The sequence below is a fragment of the Callionymus lyra genome, chromosome 1 (genome assembly GCF_982586985.1).
Source record: "Callionymus lyra chromosome 1, fCalLyr1.hap1.1, whole genome shotgun sequence".
In the NCBI taxonomy this organism is placed as follows: domain Eukaryota; kingdom Metazoa; phylum Chordata; class Actinopteri; order Syngnathiformes; family Callionymidae; genus Callionymus; species Callionymus lyra.
The window spans coordinates 3,174,361-3,194,017 of NC_141818.1; the positions used below are offsets into that span (position 1 = coordinate 3,174,361).

Sequence of the window (19,657 nt, forward strand, 5' to 3'; positions counted from 1 at the left end):
TCCACAGAAACCCCCTCCAGCCCTGCTCAGGGAATTCCAAGTTAAGTCAGAGCCGTTGTCTCTACAGGATTCCCTGGGTTTTGTCATTGACTGTCAGACCCGTCCAGAAATGACAGGTGTCAATCAACTGAGTCCAGTCTTCACACTCCTGACTGGTTCAACTATATGTGCTTGACTGGTTGGATCTGAAACCTGCACCATCTCAGCTCTTTTGAACGGGTTTGACACCGGTGCCGTAGGGCCTCCTGAAGAGCTTCCTGGGGTACCTGACAAGAGTGGCATCTGGGAATCATCCGGAGAAAATACCAGAGTCAACTCAACTAGACTCGAATAGTCCTGAGATACCAAGAAACATCCATCTCATCTCCACCCTGGATGGAAGTTTTTCATTTGGCAATCAAGGTCTTGTAGTAAAGATGCAAACACTTTATTTTCCTACGTCCCTGAACTTCTCCTCCACCAACCGAGGTAATCCTGGCCTCAAAGCGTTCAGGAACTCAGGCAGGTTTTAGGGCCTTAGGACTGGACTCCAAACACCTCTCTTTGGTCCTGGTGCTCCTAAGGATCTAGGAGCTTTTGGTCAAGTCTTAAAACCTTCATACCAACACGGGTGCCAGGGGACGGGGCCCTGAACATCTCTTAACCCCGAACTCAAGTTACGAGCCATCAAGCTACAATTAATCATCTCCAATCTACTATTTTGACCTTCCACTAACTTTAGACCTCACAGTAGGTCGACTGCTTTTAGAGAAGCTACTTGACAAAAAGCATGAATTTGTGTTTGGTGTGAACACAACTTTGAGGAGCTGATTCTGGTTTTATTTATATAAAGTCTTACTTCAGTGGATCAGTGGATCTCAATAATCCTAAGTCTGGCTTCTAGAAGCTAAAGATTCTCGAGTCTGGGTTTTGTCTCACATGAACGTTGTCGACAGAAGAACCTCCTCACTGGGATCGACAATGAAAGGAATTTGATCGAACTTGACATCTGGTTCTACTTAGATAAGGCTAAATGTTTTCTTGCTTCAAGCCTCCTGGAGAAGTCGGTTCTGGACGATCCATCCCAGTCGTGCCGGAGTGAAAACTGTCGCCACGACGGCAGCCAAACAAAGAGTGAGTCACCGGTGCTGATGTCAGACCAGTTGCTGACTCACAACAATGTTTACATGTGATCTGTTGAGGAGGTGAAAATCTGTGGCCACCTTGGCTCGAGGAGGAGGGAACGTGATCCACGAGGTCTGCGGCCGCGAGGGCGACCACAGGACCGCAGTCACTACAGTGTTTACGCGAGAACGTGTCCGTTCAAAAAACACGTTCGTCCTCGGATTCGTCACAGAGTTCAGCCGTTGAATCAGCCGTGGACTCGTGCCTGATCCGACTCGTTGAAAACTTTTATCTGATTCATGAAGACCAAACTTTAACTGGTGAACTTCTAGTCTTCTTTAGCGAGAGCTAAGCTAGAAGGAAAAGCTCTCTGGATACGATACGATTCTACGTATCCATGCACTACTATGGTACCCAGTGGTGGGTAGTACTTAAAAGAAAGAGCACCAGGTACAAACTGACAAAATAGGTTTTCTCTAAAAGTTCTCCCTTAGGGATGGAGTCATGCGGTGGGTAGTAGAACAGCTGCTCCTCCATGTTGAAAGGAGTCTGTTGATGTGGCTCAGGCATGTGATAAGGACTCCCTCCCGGACCTGCCCGGTAGGAAACCGCAGGGGGGGACCAAGGACATCCCGGGAAGACCATGTCTCCAAGATGGTCTGGAAACGCTCTGGGGTTCCTCGGTTAGACCTGGATGATTTAGCCGGGGAAAGGAAAGTCTGGGGCCTCCCTGCTGACCCTACAAAGCAACCCCTGATAAAGCAGTCAAAGAACAAGACTTCTAGACTCAACTGTGGTCAAGTTTTTGGTCAAAAATACGTTTTCTACGAGGACTACCTGGGCTTTGATCAACTGAATCAAAGGAGGGACAGAAGGTTGAATGGTTTTATACTGTAGTTTGAACCTTATTGATCCCTTTTCCTAAGGAGCCAGATGACCTTCTGCTGGTCTTGTGAGGGGCCATCGGGTCAAAACAAAGAAGGGATGAAGAAAAAGAGGCTGAATATGATGAGAACATGACAAGCATTGGAAGGTTTTTTAATAGTAAACACTGTTAATATATTCAGGACGAGAGAATCCGACGGTCTTCATGACTCTATGAACTCTGTAACTCATTCAGCTGCTCCGTCCACGCTTCAGTGTGTGGATCCCCCCGGTCGACGACACGTCGGACCCTCAGCTTGTCTGCGCCTTGTACGTCGGCCCCACAGAGCAGAAGCAACATCGGATCTTGCTTTGATACACTGGAACCAGATGTTCTTTAATTTATAGCAGCCAGTGTTTTGCTCACAATGGACAAATGTTTAATGTGTGTGAGAATAAAGTGGGCAGAGGAGGAAGAAAGAGACGAGTCAACGGGGGAAGTTCCCCGTCCAGGCAGGACCCGAGACCGCAACATATGATTCTTTTGATTATTGACGGTATTTGACTTTATCTTCATCTGCTGCCCTCCTGTTCCTGCAGCGGTCAGAGGCAGTTGACTCCAAGATAGCAGCTGAGCAACAAGTAGACTTGGTTAGAGCACAAGCTCCTCTTCCTCAGGTGTCCCTCGTGCCAACACAAGTCCTGAACCCTCTGCCCGCTCCCCCAGAGACGGCTCTCCCTAAACCAAGACCCCCTCGTGGTCACAGTCCATTAGAGCCAGCCACACAAACAGACCTGCTTTGTTGAGGTGTTATATCAACAGGGCGACCTCCCCTCCGCTGCGCCCCGGCTTCCTCGGGCCCCCCAACGGCAGGAGATTGATGTCAACCAGGAATTTTTTGTCCCACGTTTCCTTCCAGCCTCGTCCAGACCCACCCGAGCTCCTGACAAACACGTTTGGCCCCGGCACAGAGGGCCCCCGAGTGGGGCCTTCGCAGGTCCGCCAGGCTGGATTGTCGACACGCTCTGGCGAGGAACGGCGTCGTAAACAAGGGTCGAGGAAATAAGTCGCCTTTTTAGGTCAAGTGCTGTAAGAAGGAGGGCAACATGGTTGGCGACGTCACTGTCTGACGCCATCGTAGCGAAGAGACACTAGAGCAGCTGATATTCGGGTTGGTTTCGTGGCGGCGGAAAACTGTTTTGATGGGGAATTCAACTTCGACTCATCCTCAGGTCTCATCCAATTCGAACGCATCACCGCGAGCGAACTCTGACAGTCGACTCCCCACGTCCCCCCCGAGCGTCCTCAGCTCTAGACGGTGTGTAATACCGTTTGTCAGATCCATAAATCCGATCCTTCTGGATCTCAAACGGGATATTAGCGAAGCCTCCTGCCACCGTCTGCGAGGATCAAACTCAATCACGGAGACAAAGAGTCGAACCGAAGACATGATGCTTTCAAGGTCTCGCTCTGGTTCCATTGTTGTGCGGATGAAAGCCCGACCGTCAACGCGCTAACCTCAGATGTCGTCCTGGTGATTTCCCAGTTGACGTGGTGGACCTCATGTTCCCCCGAAAACAGGCATCAACTTCAGTGTTTGAAATGGTATTAACTTTTTTATTGCTAACAACTGCAGCTATGAACATGTAGCCAAATCCAACCATTTATAGTTTTTATTGGAGTCTAAACTGCTGACTCAGGACATACGTCAACACAGTTCAACTCGTGAAGTTCCTTCATTGATGTTCATGTTCTTGGACACGATCTTTGACAGGTCAGTTTTATTATGCATTCAACATGTTTGAAGGGAAAAATGAAATGTCAAATAAATGGATGTTAAAGATCATTTTAACGAATGAATAAAAAACAATATGATTAGTAAAATAGGATTCAATAATAATTATAATAATAGTGACTCACAATGTTTAATCATAACAAGCTCCATTTTTTTTATATAATTATTTGGGGTCTTGAGAGTTTGTTGCGTCATTTCCTGTTTTATCAATGTTGGTTTATTACACAATCATAAGTACAAAGTTATTAATGAAGTGTTCTTTGAATTAAAACGTTTATATAAATAAATGTAATTTAATAAAAGAAGAAAAAAGACACTTATAATTAATAGCATTTGGTTGATTTAAATTCATAAATAATAACTATAACTGATAATAAGAATAAAGTATGATATATACTGTATATATTATAACGTTAAAAATATGTTTTTGTCAAAGTATAAACACATTAAATAGTCTTATAAATAAATGCATTATTAACTGGTAATAGTGCTTTACATAATTCAAATTTAAAAAGGGTTATTAGAAGCATTTTTACACAAAAAGGCACTAAAAATATTAAATGGTTAAAAGCTACATTTCTCGTTTTAAAGATAAAAAGGAAAATTACTCAATTTAAAGATCATTTAAGCTAATACTTATCACCGTCAATATTTCTGTATGTATTCAATTAAAAATGTTTTTTTGTCTGCAACAACAACCTTTAAACAAAATAATTCACTGAATGTTAAGTAGAAATGATCAATAAAAACGATAAAAAAGGACAAACTATTGTGTTGAAACACACACTATTGACACACAAAACAAAGTGAAATATCATCCAAAACCAACACGTTTGAAGTGGTTGTCGTGTCTTGAGCGGCAGGAGCTGCAGCTTCACATCCATGCGTCACATGTGGTTTATACAGAACCTTATGTACGACTTGTTTTCATTCAGGGTGACCCGTCTAATAAACATTTGGACCTGCTTAAACTGTTTAAACGTTTCAAAGGGATTACGGAGGATGTGCCAAAACAACGTTTTCCAGGAGAGACCGTGAACCTGGATCAAGGGTCACGACCGGCGCTGAAGGGGTTCGTCTGCCGCGGCTTTAAGCTGCGACGAAGAAACATCGTCTCGGAGCGAAGCGGAAAATCTCGTCAGGGAAACGAGTCCGGAAGCAAATATTATGGTTTGGAGCTGCTTCGTCTGAGGAGTTTTTATCTACTCCTTGTGTTTGCAGGGGTTCTGTACGGGAACTCTGGTTTCCTCCCACAGTAAGAAACATATAGAAGTTGTACGATAAAGAAGTTTGTAACTAAAGTCCAAGTAAATTGTTGTGTTTAGGGTAACAATGTAAACAGACAAGCTGTGAGCCAAACCAAGAAATAATAGTACTTTTACCTTTTTTTGTGAATGCAGTTTGGCTATAATGTACAATAGAACAGTTATTACATTAGTTAGTATTGATGAAGTAACTATACAAGAAAAATCTTTGGTTATTTTGCCCAGCAAAAAAAAAGACCCATGTTGTGTTTCAAATTGCGCACATCTTTAAGTGCACTGCTTTACAGTACACTATAAGACAGTGCACTTACTTGCGCAGTGCTTAAAATTTCGACAGGGTAGTACTCTTGCTGATTGCAACCGATCGTTGAAACATTATCACCGACACTTGACAGTGCTTTTCACCAATAGAAACAAGTTATCAAGTTGTGTTTCATTGTGTAATTACTGTTGTTGTGTTGTTTTGTGGTAAAAAAAAATTGACATTTACGTCAGTATCTGCTCCGAAGACGCGTCGTCAGTGACGTAGCTTCAGTTTAGCTTCATCTACGTCACTAAGATGGAGGACGTTAAGGGTGGAAAGTGTCCATCGATCCTCACTCAATTTTCTGGACATTTGAGTATGCCAATCGAGTACGCATTGTGCACTATATTTTCGCACACTGCTCAATGTAGACGCACTCAAACTATTGAGTGTAAGTGCGGAAGTGCGCGACTTGGGACACACCCCTGTATGTTGGTCCTTCGCCACAACCCACCGACACAACATTTGCAGTACTAACCTTACTTACGGTGCCACCAAAGCGGTGAACTCCCATGATGCCTTTTTACACACTGCTCTGTTTAATGATGGCTGACAGGTCGCTAAAATACTATTTTTAATTGAGACATCTTTAGTGCTATGCTAAACTGATTAATCAGGGTTGGCTGGGCGGCAAAGCATTTTGGTGGCTCTTCTGGTCACAGTTAATGACTCAAACTAACTCAAAGAGCAAGTAGGCAGTAGCTGTCTCAATACACAAGCTAACGCTAGGACCTAGCGAAGCAGCTGTCGCTTCATTTCCTGTTTTTGCTTATGCGTCCGAGGCGTTGGAAGCATCGACACGTCGGCCACATTACTCTCTAGAGCTCCAAGAGAAAGTCGTTGACACGGCAAAGAAAGCCTCGTCTCTCACATTACAGCAGTCTAACCCGGCGCTGACCCAGACGCCAGAATGTAAAGCTTCTATAAAGTTCCTGCGAAGTAGCTCCACTGGCCCCAAAACATCTCAGAAGCGAAGAGCGCTGACCCTGAACGGGACTTGTTTACTTTGTAAAAAGCTAATGGAAACGCTGATGAATAATGAAGAAACATACCGGATTCTATACGGTGTCGCACATCAGACTTTTATAGGAAACGTATAAAAAGATCGAGGGCAAGTGAACACATGCGATCTTTCGTGGGTTCCTCTCGCATGACGGAAACTCTCGCCAACGACGACGTCACCGCAACGACATTTAAATGTGCATATAGTCTGGATTACTTCAGGGAGAAACATGTATTTTCAATGTTAGATTACACAACAACAAAAACAATTGTCAAAGTTCTACATGAAATATTTTTGTCTCTGCTGTTTTACTGGATACTGAGTAGTAGTTGAAGAGAAATGAAGGGTTTGGATGAACATCAGTCAACTTAGAGACTCATAGTAAAACCAGAACTCTATCGAAAAAACTAACAATTTTGGTGGTACAAGCGACTTCAGCGTCAACTTCTTTGATGTGTTCTGGGCAAAGGGCAGATACAGGCCCAGAAGGTTATTTTAAAGGAACCTTCTAAAGTCTGTGGGTCTTTGCCTAAACCTCCGTCCCCAACTCAGATATGATCAAAATTGATGGATTTTAGCTCTTCCAAGAAGGTCATGTGATCGTTGACATTTTATCTAGAGTCTAGTCCAGAAGTGATATAATCAAAATGTAATATTATAATGGAACAGAGATGCACTCTGTCGTGGTTATGGTCTATGAAAGGGACCGGAATCCTTTAGAAGTCCAAGCTGTGGGTCAAACGAATGTATATTTACCTAATACGATGTATGATCATGATATTGTCTTTACATTCTTTGAGGCTCAATGTATCTTAATTATCTAGTTCATGGTTCTTCACCAAACAAATGTATTTAACTCTTATCTTATCTTATCTTAAACACTTGCATCTGAGCCACAACAGAATGGCTTCCTTGGTGCTTGGATCTGTTTTTCTACTGCTTATTTGCTACGTTTTTCATACTTTTATTCGGTACTGCCAACACAAACTATGTTGTGTGTACGACACTAACTATAAAAGTTTCTGATTCTGGTCCTCATAGGTCACCATCAACGTTAATGAGAATCTACATTTTGAGCTAAGTGGCCACACAAAATGACACGGCGGGCCAAATTTGGCCCCCGAAGTATCAGTAGTCAGTACTCATCAGTACACATTAGTACACATCAGTACACTGAAAGTAGTAACTAGGCTCGTTGATTTAAGATCTTTTTCTCTTGGGGATTATCTGAAGAGGTCTTGGTTACAAAAGGAAAAGGTGGTAAAATATTGGTGATGGATTACAATCTGGATCCACAGTTTCGTTGAAGGATTTGTCAAGTACCTGTTCTATGGCTGCACCTCATTTTTCCTGCTCGCTTCAGAAACAATAAATAAATCAAATAAAAGTTAGTTGACAAACAGACTCGTGAGTCGCGTCACGGGAAGTCAAAATATCCGACAAATTCCAAAACCCAATCAGGAAAAGGTGTAATTACAGGCAAACAAAGCGGCAGCAGGTACAGAAGGTCGGAACATTTTGGGGTGTGAGCTCAGACAGCGTAGAGTTCACCGGCGGGTCACGAGCTCTCAGCGACTCCAGGGAAGATTCGAGGCAGGAGACGGAATCATTTAATTGGGCTTGAATTCAGACGAGACCTAAAGGCTACAAAATGGAGGAGACGGGGCCGAGCCGAGACTTGTTCCTGACATGTACCTGGGTACTTTCAGTGACTGTCATTTAATATTAAGCACCTTTTGACAAGCGTCATCAATAAGTCATGCCGAGGCGGCGAAGTCTTCCCCGAACCACGTGGAGTGGAACCGAACAGAGAGACTTCTGGGAGGATGACAATAGGTCGTGTTTGGGTTTGGGTCAGGTGTCTGTCAAAGCTCCACTCCGTGGTGTCGGCGACACATGTTTGTTTCCCACTGGTGTCTCGTCGGGGGGGAAGTGTCGGAGCGAAGGTTCTAAAACGGGACGAGCGTAAAAATAGCTGGTGAACTGGGCCAGAGTGGAGGCTCACCTGTGATTAACCTTTCAGTTCCCAGCACTGCAGTCACAAGATGAACTTTGAAACGTACCAGACAATACAAACTGGGGCTGAAAGTGCTGCTATTACGCAATCGCTACCACAGCGTAACATGAATATATGAAGCAGGAAAATTCTCCACATACTTGTGGATCATTTTCAGGAAGTTCTTCACAGTCACTGCATCTTCAACATTTATCGTTACTTTATAAAAATCCAGTTTCATTCAGTTTGAACAATGATAGCAATAAAAAAAACATTTGAACCCTTGTATTGTCTCTGGGTCAAACCCTTTGGTTTTCGGGCCACCGGGTCACCTTGACCCAGAGAAAACAGGGTTAAAAAAAAGTTGTCAAAATATCCACTTAGGTCAAGTGTCAAACTCATGGCAAGGGAGCCAAATCTGGCCGTCCAAGTCATTTAATGCGGCCCTTTTGATGGTTTGGTCGTGTCATAGAAGAGTAATGTTGATGTTGATATGATGAACTATATATATGCTAATATTTGAGATAAAATAAGATAATTGTATGACATTTGAGAGCAAACACAGAAACCAGAAAACCAGCCCTACTGGAGAGACGAAGGTATGAGTTGAAGGAGAAGGAACGATGGTAGAAACAGGAGTTTTTCTTCTACTTCTAATGAGCTTCTTCGAAGGATATCTGGACAAACCGTTCAGAGTAATGGACAGATGAAGAAGGCAGGTGAAGAAGAGAGTGCAGGCAGGGTGGCGTAAAAACAGTCTTTACTTTAAAACTATAAACTATCCTCTGATGACCATTTTCATTGATGATCAGTTAGAGATTCAGGCTGGTGGACGCATCCCATCAGAGAAGCATCGATAGATTCGGGGAACTGGACTGATTCTGTCCCGACCATGATGTCCAGACACTGTGGACACAATCATTTATCCGTTTCAATACTCGACTCATCAAACTTCTCATCCCAGCATTTATTTCACACGTGACTTTCGTGTTTAAAAACAACGTCCAGAGACAATACTTGGAACAAGATGAAGCGAAGACGAGCTGACAGGCTCCGGATGAGACCAGAGTTTGGTCTAAAGACAGTAGAAAACCCGAAACAAGACGATGATATGATTATTTAATCTTACATTAAAAAATAAAAAGACTAAATACGGATTTCTACGACATTCCTTCTTAATATTTGCAACTTCCTTCCACATATAGTCATGTGTAAAACAAGTATAGCACTTTGTTTTATTTCATTTCATCATATCAATGGCTGGTAAAAATAAAGGTACATTTGTTTGGACAAATATAAAGATTAGAACAAAAATTCAAGAAATCAAGTTGATAACTCAAAGTTTTCCATGATTTCTTGATCATAATCACGTCTTACATCAGTAGCTATAACATTGTACTGAAAGAATCTATATAATAATATAGTTATTTCTTGGTTTCTTTTTATTGCTTTTGTAAACTTATCCCTCAAACTCTGTCACATCCGTCTAAGACTAGCCTTCTGATGCATCACCAGGAACGTGTGGATCTTTGTCGTGAACCGACATCACAACACATGACGTCTGTGGTTTGAAAAAAAGAAAAGGTGGACATCGAAACTACGCTTATTGTTGTAGCGTCCCCCGCAGTCGGTGATTAATCTTGTGCGGAGGTGACAACTTGACCTGCTACTCCGTGACTATTGTGTGACATTCGTACTCTTTTAACTCTTCAGACAGACAGTCTGCTGGTGTGAAGCCGTCGCTACGACCGAGGAAAATAACAATCGGCTCCATTACGCACTTAACAAAACTGACCCGTCAACACAGGAAGTGAACAGAACCTCCTCCGGGCTCCGTCGTCATTTTAGCCAAAGTCTTATTGTGTCGACATCTGTGCGATCTTTGAGTCGTTTGTGACATCGCTGGGATCTCGTAGATGGATTCTAAAGGAGGGTTTAGGTGGAAGAGCAAGACGAAGAAAACAGTGAATGAGCTGGAACTGCTATCATGTTGACAGGAGGTTAAACCCGGTCGAGAGACAGAGCAACTTGAATCCCAGACTTATTTAGATTAAATAAATATAATGTATAATATAATAATCTATAAGTTCATTTTTAGGTTTCTGGTTTCTGTTCTATTGAATTTTAGAGTCTGAAAGAAATGTTATTTTTGGAAAAGACCAGATCTTCTTCGAAATAACATTAACCTTGTTATGTTTTACTTTTGCTGCAGTAGTGACTTCCTGTTTTCTGCCTTTCTCTCCTGGACTGACGACTCACCAAAGTTTTTGGACGACATTGGTTGTTGTTTTGTGTGTTTGTTTAATTGAAATCATTACTTCTGTGCTCAGCTTGAGACAAGTTATTGACAAGCCTTCGACTCTTGTTGTTTCATCCATCTTACCTTGTTTTTTTTGCCGATCCTGCCATTATTATTATTATTATTTATGCTGCTTTTATCCGACAGCAGAATTTAGAATAAGAACGTCTCACTCTTTTGTCAGGATATGTCATTTAACAAGACTTTATAGAAAAAAAACGTGTTATTGCCGGAAAACAGAGCCTTTAACGACATATAGTCACATCTGAAGTCAGAATCTAATCGACACAATCTTTGTAGACGTCAAGAAAACAATTCAACTATTTATAAAACCAAGAAACACTTTAGAAAGTCACTTTAACCCAGTTATTCCGTGGACAACAGTGCGCCCCCTAGTGGCCTCTCAATCAAAACATGAATAAAACTTCATATGAAATACAATTTGAGACACAATAACACACATATATAATGTCAAGTTTAGAATCTACTCTATCTTTAAATGTTGCATCATCAGGTGATAAACATGATTCTGATCAAACACCTTTGACCTGAAACAGTTTGATCTGTTAGAATCCAGGTCCAGAGGGTAGACCGGGACAAGTCTAGAGTTCTCTGGGGGTCAAAGACATTCCCTGAAGTTCCCTCGCCCCGTACAGTGCATTAGCACAAAACCTTCAAAGACAAACCCAAAGTCTCACAACTCACTCCAAAAATATCAATGGCGCTGAACCCATTAGAGTCTGAAATGGAGCAAAAAAACGACGAGGCAACCCTCAAAAGGATACCACATGTTGTGGAAATCCACCGGGGCTTGTAAAAACACACCAAATTAGAATGTTTTCGACACTAATCAGTTTCACAGGCCGCTCGCCAAATGAGTTAACTACCGAAATTACAGTTATGGCTTCCATAAAACATTTTAGCCTTAAGAGAGTAAATAGCAAACATTTGCCTGCCAAATGGTACAAAAATAATGGGACTAAAACATACAGACAAATAAAAAAAAAGTGCTTAATGGGCCCATTTACTGGAGCAGAGCTCAGGCATCTTGGAAACACATGCCCTGTGTTCGCCACAATCTCCACGAACAGAGAAGTGATGGAGTCGTGTCGATATGTCAGAGTTTCAAACCAGCGCCATGACGACCAAACAATGTATCAGATTCGTTTCGGTGAAAAAAGAAGTTTACGCCAACAAATAAAATTATAGCATTGCTTTTTCAACCTCACAGGTAAGAAGTTCCATAAAATAAAACACTTCTAGTATATAATGTTCAACAATAAAGGTTAGGTTGAGCTGCTCTTGAGATACGGTTCAGGGGGGAGTCTGAAGAAAGGAGTTCACACTTGTAGCCTTAAAATCCAGTTAAACAAGTCCCACACATCGCCTTTAAGGACTTCAGCCCCACCTACCTTTAGACGTGGGTACAACAAGGCTCATAAACCAGGGGTCAACATCCGTTTTGGTTCCACAAATCTCACTAATGCCAAATACAATCTGTGATTCGGTCATTAACAATAAGTATCAATGATTTCATCGACTAGGAAACATGAAATCACACAATTATAGAAGAAAGCAGGTTCATCTCAGTGGGTACCTTGGCGACCGTCGACACTATACGTTGGTGACCCCTGACCTTAACAATGGAATAGTGAGTGGATTCTGGACGACTGATAATGATTAAGTCAATAAAGATGGGACAGTTGTTAAAGGGTTCATGAAAAGTATTATCTCGAGCCATTAAAGACAGTGAAACAGGTGGTCTAGCTCGATGAGTAGCCACAGGGTCAGATAGACTTTTACTAGTTTACCTTCCAAAACAACTTGCATCTATGACCACACAAAGAAACTACTTAGTTTGTTTTTGGCACCTTTTTTAAGGCTTTCAGGAGATCAGTCATTTTGTTTTATTAGCAACTACTAATAGAGTTGAAGACACTTCCAAGACGTCAGACAGTCTTTCTTTTAAGATCGCAGAGTAACTCCTACCTGGCTCGGCGTCCTGGCGGCAGGTTTGTCTTGGTGGTTGGCGAGGATGAGGAAGGGCAGCGTGCAGAGTTGAGGATGCTGCAGGGCCGAGTGCAGTTCGGTCCTCGCCGCCTCCAGGTCCTCGTCCGACGACGCGCTGTCCAGTACGAAGACCACGCCCTGCGACCCCTGGTAGTAGCGACTCCAGTATTTCTTTATGGTGTCGGCCCCTGAGGGAAGACAAGAGACTTGTTATTGACGGCATCAGTGACGAATGTACACTGTTAAATACGCTTATTTGAGTCAAATCGGCACGTTTTTTTTTAGCATGAGGCTACACATCAGCCAAACTGGTCTCTTAACCAACTCTTTTCTTGCTAGTTCTGAATGTAGCATAGAGTGTGAGCTGCACTGGTAGAAACAATACAATTGCATGGGAACCTTCAAAACCTTCCTGGATCCAGATGGTTATAATGAAAAATGATGTTGTATGCAGATGACACGTGACACATCTTAATCTAATCACATAATAAGACCATATTTTCCACACTATAAGTCACACTTAAAAGCTTTTAATTTTCTCAAAAAACGACGCCTTATAATCTGGAGCGCCTTATATATGAACATTTCCTGTTGGGTGACTTGTTTACACGTTCATGACTCTATGACACGCAGTGGGCGGGATTACTTTTGCGTCATCACGGGGTGGGATTTACGACGCACGTCACAACATGGCTGACGGCTTTGGAGTGATATTACTGCCACCGGTTCAAACGAGCGTGTCTTGGTTGTTGTACATTGAATTTATCTGACTGTTTTGTTGACATTCCCTTTAGCACAGCTTTATCTAGTGGATGCATAACGCAACCCCAGTCAAACGTTTGACTGTATCTTTTATTCTATGCGCCTTATCATCCGGTGCACCTAATACTGCAGAAAATACGGTATATATAGATAATACCTGTTGACTCTTCATTTTATTTATTCTTCAAGGAAACTTTATTTATGCTAACACAGACTATTCTAGACATAAAACTTGTTAAATATGTTTTAAAAGACGGGTTGGTGACAGTTTTGCAAGCCCAAATCCAGAACTTCGCTAAAATTTGTCTTTGTTTGGAAACTTTTCTGGGAAGGTTATTTGAAATACTATCAGAGGTTTTCAAGTCATTACTAATATCCTCGGCAGAAGTAAAGATTTGTGGCTTTTTCTCTAGACCACAGGCGTAAAATTAAAGAACAACCAGGAGAGAGAAAACTTGAGCTCATTGTTCGAAGCCACCGATGCCTATATTTGACACATTTGCACAAACATACAGTTCAGATCTTGGATCTTTCAAGGACACACCGTCCTTGAGTTTCCAGGCGGCATGTGGTTCCTTTTTGCGCAACAATTCTGAGGAAGGACTTCCTCTCTCTGTGGTTTAAGTGAGACCTTATTTATTAGTAATCGGAGTCAGTCACCGCTGCCTCCATCTGCTTACACTTCTGGTGCCTTCCCAAAAACATTCCGGGAGAAATGTTCACGAGCTTGTTCCAATGACTCTAAAGCTCTGGTGGTCCGTTGCCACGAGGTGGTGGTGGAGCTCAGGATGTTTCCCATCAAGTCTGGAGAAACATGAAACCGAGCGTCTGTCGAGCGGCGGCGAACATAGTTGCGATGCCACGGTCTGGCTCAATAACATCGCCGGGTGACAGGACTCTGGATCCGAGCGTGGAAATCATGGGAGTATCTGCCATCTTTCCGGTCAGTGACGACGACGGCTTAGCTTACGGCGATCAGTGATTCTCACTGACAGCTGCTGTTGTCGCCGTCACTACTGACGCTGACAAACGCCGCACAACAAACATGATACGCTCGCGCCGCCGGTGATGTCACTCGCGATACCTCGGCACGCAGACGCTCTCGTCGTTGATGAAAAGAGGCTCCTTTTGACGTCACGGCCTCATTCTTAAACGTATCCTTTTCAAGATAAAACTTATTTACTGCAGAGAGAAAAGTAGGTCAGAACCATTATTTAGAACAAGCGTGTCCATATTTTGACCAAATTTGGCCGAGCAAGTCATTATATGTGACCAGGCTTGAATATAAATATTTTAAATAAATTGTTTATGTTGATTTTTTGACATTACATGTTTCAAATGTCGAAGTCTTCGTCTCCAAGATGCAGTAAGTCCATCATCATGACCATGTTTCCAACTTATTACTTCATAAAGTTCCCCACAGAAATCTGGCTTCACTCCTCCTCCAGCCAGCCGTTATCACGCCCGCTTTGTTTATACAACGAGTCCCTTGGAGAATTGATTACATGCAGTGACAAATCTTGATGCTTGACCAATCACAGCACAGTGGGTGTGGTTATGGTAAACAAGATTTAATCTCCAGAAAAAGTTGTTTTCAGTGGACGGGGCTTAAGATCAAACTTTAAAGATGTCGGCTGTGACTGAGTTAGACATGAAGGCTTTAGAAGATCCATCAACTCATCCTAAAGATGTTCCTCTCATACATTGCTCTGGGCTCTGTTGGTTATCCTGCCGGGACTACGTTTTGATTCTTCCTCAAACATGTCGCACTTGGAATCCTTAAATGTTCTCAAAAATGGAATGTGCTTTATAATGTTTGCTAAAACCGCTTTTATTACTGTGAGTCGAGAGCCAAGAATACATGAATCACGTTGAAACAAAAATATATCCGGCGCAGACTCACGTCCTGATGGACCAGACTCAGAATCTTCAGAGGAACCTCATGTAAAACCAAACAATCCGAGGAGTTTAAATTGAGCTCCTCGGTTCAAAGTTTCTCCCTGCGGCGAAGAGTCTGCGGCTGCTGGAAACATCGATCTCTCTCTGTGGTGGTGGTGGTGGTGGTCTCGCCTCCCCCCCCGCCCTCCCCCGGCCCCTCCACTCACACCTCTGTCGAGAGAGCAAAGCTATCAGACAAAGTGGCTCTTGAGAGATTGAGGGTCTCTCTCGGAGCCAAGCGAAGAAGTCTTGCCACCTGTCGGTCCGAGGCGTCTCCGGCCGATGACGTCACGGGAGGTCTTGGCAGACGCAGCGCAACTAATGAATTGACTCACGTCTTTTCTTTCGTTTTGTTCTGAGTCATCTTCTGCTTATTTATCCGTGAGTGTCCAGTGAAACCCGCTGAGTCAGCAGGTCATGAGACAGTTCGGAGATAAGAGAAGAGGCGACCGGCGCCGGACGAGCCTTACGTTCTCTTGGGGCGCGATAATTAAACTGATGTTTCCTCACGTTATTAAAGTCAGGTGCACGAGCACTTGACAAACACTTGATCTCTTTGACATATTAGCCACTCTTTAGCCACTATAGCGGCCCATGATATCACAACATGGCGGGAATATCAGCAAAAGACTTCTAAAGTTGTATCACATATTTGAAAGAAACCATTTTTTCATGAACAATTAAGAGTTGTGAAAGTAGTATATACGATAAACAAGCTTTATCTTGATATACAAGGACACTTATTAGTTACTATAACTTATAGCATGGAATTTAATCGCATTTAAATTTAAAAACTAGTATTAATGTTAATGTTTATCTTGTGAAATTTAAATAAGCCAGTTTTTAAAATAAGATAAGGAACAGAGATTATCTAAGTCAAACGATTATTCAAAGGCTTTCAATTTGAAGTCCAAGAAAATTAAAGGAAAAAACACACAAGATAAATATTATAGGTCAAGTTTAATTTGTTTTTGCATGTACCAGAAATACATAGGAAACCAAGAAAATGTTCCCCACTATCTCGCGGTGAATGGATAAGGACAATAAAAAGTAAGTTATAAATACTGTATGAATATTTATGTAAAATTAAAGCGTAGTAGCAGAGTAAAGTTCAAAAGGACATTTCTTCAAAAACAGTCCGTGATAATGGCAAGTTTTTTTTTTTTCTTGAACAGATTTTAGCTACTTGTGTGGATGAGTTTGACACTCATGCCTTACAGGTACTACTTACACATGTAAAAAACTTCACACAGAACATCAGAGAATAATTGTATTCGAAAAGTTTGTAGTTTGGCAGCATCAAGCCCTCACTCGTGAACAAGATCCCGAGGTACGTGACACCCTCCACATAAGGGATGGATCTCCTGCTTGAGAACAATGGTGTCAGACATGTAGTAGCTCATCTTAGCAGGTTCAGAAATGACAGGTTCCAGTAGCAAACAAGTCATTGGCAGACGGACCCAACAGAACCACATCATCTGCAAATACAAGTGAAGAAATCCTCAAGTCACCAGACCACAGTATTTATCTACTGTTTATTCTAGACTTAAGTCCACAGGAAAGGGGGCGAACAAGGGGATGATGACCTCGGGAACAAAGGCCTGCAGTGGAAAAAAAGGGCAGATTCGACGATACAAAAGCCAAACGTCGGAGTCATAGGAGAGAAATTCCACAGCAGCCTCCACCTTGAATTCCTGAGTCTTGACTGAGTAATGGTTCTAAATCCAGGCAGACGTTCAAACAGTTAGCGATCGACCGCATTACACAAGTGAGTCACCAGAGTTCAAACATTCGTCTTTTCCATGTGGCATGAGTTTAGCTACTGTTAGCACTTGTTCCGCTCGTGTCGGGCAGCGTCGCAGGAATCCATGAGATTCTTAGACGTCGTGAAGTGACCAGTGCTGTGTCTCAAATCGCATACTTCTCTTAGTATACTAGAAGTTAGTATGCATCAGGATAGTGTACGTACTAACTAGTACGCAAATCCTCCACAGATAGTATGTCTCAAATCAGACTCTGCTGCTACGCACTAACAGGAAATGACGCAACAGCTTCTTCTTCTAATTCTAATTAAGGATGTTGCAACCAACTGTTTGAACGCTATCGCCACCTGCTGGCAGCACATTTTGCAAGTTTGGAAGAAGAAATAAAGAAAAAATATGAGAAACGAAATATTGGCGAGATATTTAAGCTGGTATCAGCACCGAAGACGTGTCATCCTTCTACTGCTGAAAATGCACCTGTTAGTATATAATACTTAGAATAGAAGAATAGAATATAATAGAATATTTATGCATATATATATGGCGTAACTTCCGTTTAAAACATCATTAAGATGGCGGCCGTTTAGGGTGGTTAGTGTCCATCGAACCATACTCAGTTTTGTGGGCGTTTTAGTGACAATTTAGTGTGCATGGCGCACTAAATTGGCATACTAAGAATTGAGACGCACTTACGCACTAAAAATACTAACTTGAAGTACACTAGTATGCGATTTGAGACACAGCACTGGTGATCCAGCGTTGAAAACACCTGATAGACTTCTTTAATAGAAGCAAATAAATATGGCCTCAATCATCTCGTCATTCAAAGAACCGGCTCTTATATCCACGCGTGAAAGGCTGACAACCCTCTCAGGAGGTGGATATCAGGACCACTTCTTCATCAGCTGTCATCGTGGGGCACAGACGCAGACAGAAACAGCCTGTCTAGACTCCACGTCACGTCAGCGTCCAGACGTTCACGCACACACTCCATCCTTGTGTCCCCTGAGGAGCCCTCTTCACCTAATCCCCGTACCTGACACCTGCGGCGCAACCAGGGCCCGATTTGACTGAGAAATGAATAGAAACTAAAAGGGGAATAATTGTCGTCGCCCCGTTGAGATGGTTGTATGGACCTGTTACATGAGCGACATTAGCTTATACGTTCGCTTCGAGCTGTGACAGGTTGTTGCGAAGGCTCAGCGAGTCACGACTTTTCTAAAAGCCTTTGAGAAAGTGTTTGTGTGAAAGAACTAAAGTAACTTTTGTTGAAGATGTAGATAGATTCATCTCGGGATAGTTGGCTCGGGGTTAGCGGTGACTCGTAGCCGCATCTAGCTCATGATATCGTTTCAACATTTTGGATGATCATTTTTAAATGTGAAAAGGATGGAAGTCAATTTTCTATCAGCGATTAGGTGGATGTCTAGGGTGAGGTATTATGACTTAACTACACAGTACTAGAGCTGGGTAACAAAGTTAGTGAAGTACACTTTTCTCTATACTTATATAATAATAATATAATAAGCAATAGTAAACAAAACAACAAGGCAACAGGTTACAGTAGCAGTCCTGAACCTGCTCTCACAACTATCTCACAACTCAGAGTGTAAACACCACCATTATTTAAACAACAGTTTCTTTAATAATAAATTAATGCCAATGTCTTTATCAAACATTAGAAAGTTAATACGAGACTAGATTCAACAAGAAAAAAGAATAAAGAAATTAACGATGATAATAGTTATTATAGAAGTATTTTATTAGATCAAATCAGACAAAAAAGAAAGAAACATTACACATTAAGTTTACCTTCCGTTCAAATTTCAACTCCAACCTTTTTTTCTTACACAAAAAGGAAATTAACTCCAGTGAAAAAGACACGTTACAAACAAAAGTCCATCTCATATATAGTATGTAACTCATGTATATCACAAACGACTCTGATAACCATGTTTTCCTCACCACAGCCAACCATCAACAAGTTTTTGTCTGGGCTGGGGACAAAAGATGGAACCAAAAAAGTAAAAGCACATTTCCAAACACTCTGCAACTCGTTGCCACAAAAGTACTGAAGGTGAATAGCAAGCACTACACAGTACCTCAGATGTACACCGTCCTTTGGTTGGTCAGATAAGCAAATGTCGATTTATTGGGCACAGAAAATATTTTTTGTCGAATAAGCTAAAGAAAGCACCTTGGGGGCCATGCAGGGGACTTAACTATACATTCTAGCCACAACTCCGGTTCTAGACCGTGAAACTGTCACCATTTCACTTCTCTCCTGCCATGGACCTTGGTCCGGGACTGAGTGAAGTAGTTTTCGTAGTGGTGTGAGGTCTGTCTTCCACCAGAGACTCGCAGTAGAACCTTAACTGTACACCTTGCTATGAGGGTAATCCTTCCCCGTCACTTGCTCATCGATCCATCAAAGATCGGCCTCAAGGGTTAAACTCAGGAGTTCAAACAAGGTCGAAACAAACAAATCTTACTTTCCTTGACAGTTTTGAACGGAGCACGCGGTCCTTCTTCTGACTCCACGCTCGGAAGCGT

The 19,657-nt window shown here is 42.3% G+C and overlaps 1 protein-coding gene across 2 annotated transcripts in view; it reads right to left on the bottom strand.

The window, feature by feature from the left end:
• arl15a (ARF like GTPase 15a) overlaps positions 1-19,657 on the bottom strand; it is a 121,057-nt gene that overhangs the window by 46,381 nt on the left and 55,019 nt on the right. For both annotated transcript variants that reach the window (XM_087788058.1, XM_087788057.1), the window contains exon 4: positions 12,621-12,829. In XM_087788058.1, coding sequence (XP_087644184.1) covers positions 12,621-12,829 — 209 coding nt within the window. The remainder of the gene's footprint in view (positions 1-12,620; positions 12,830-19,657) is intronic.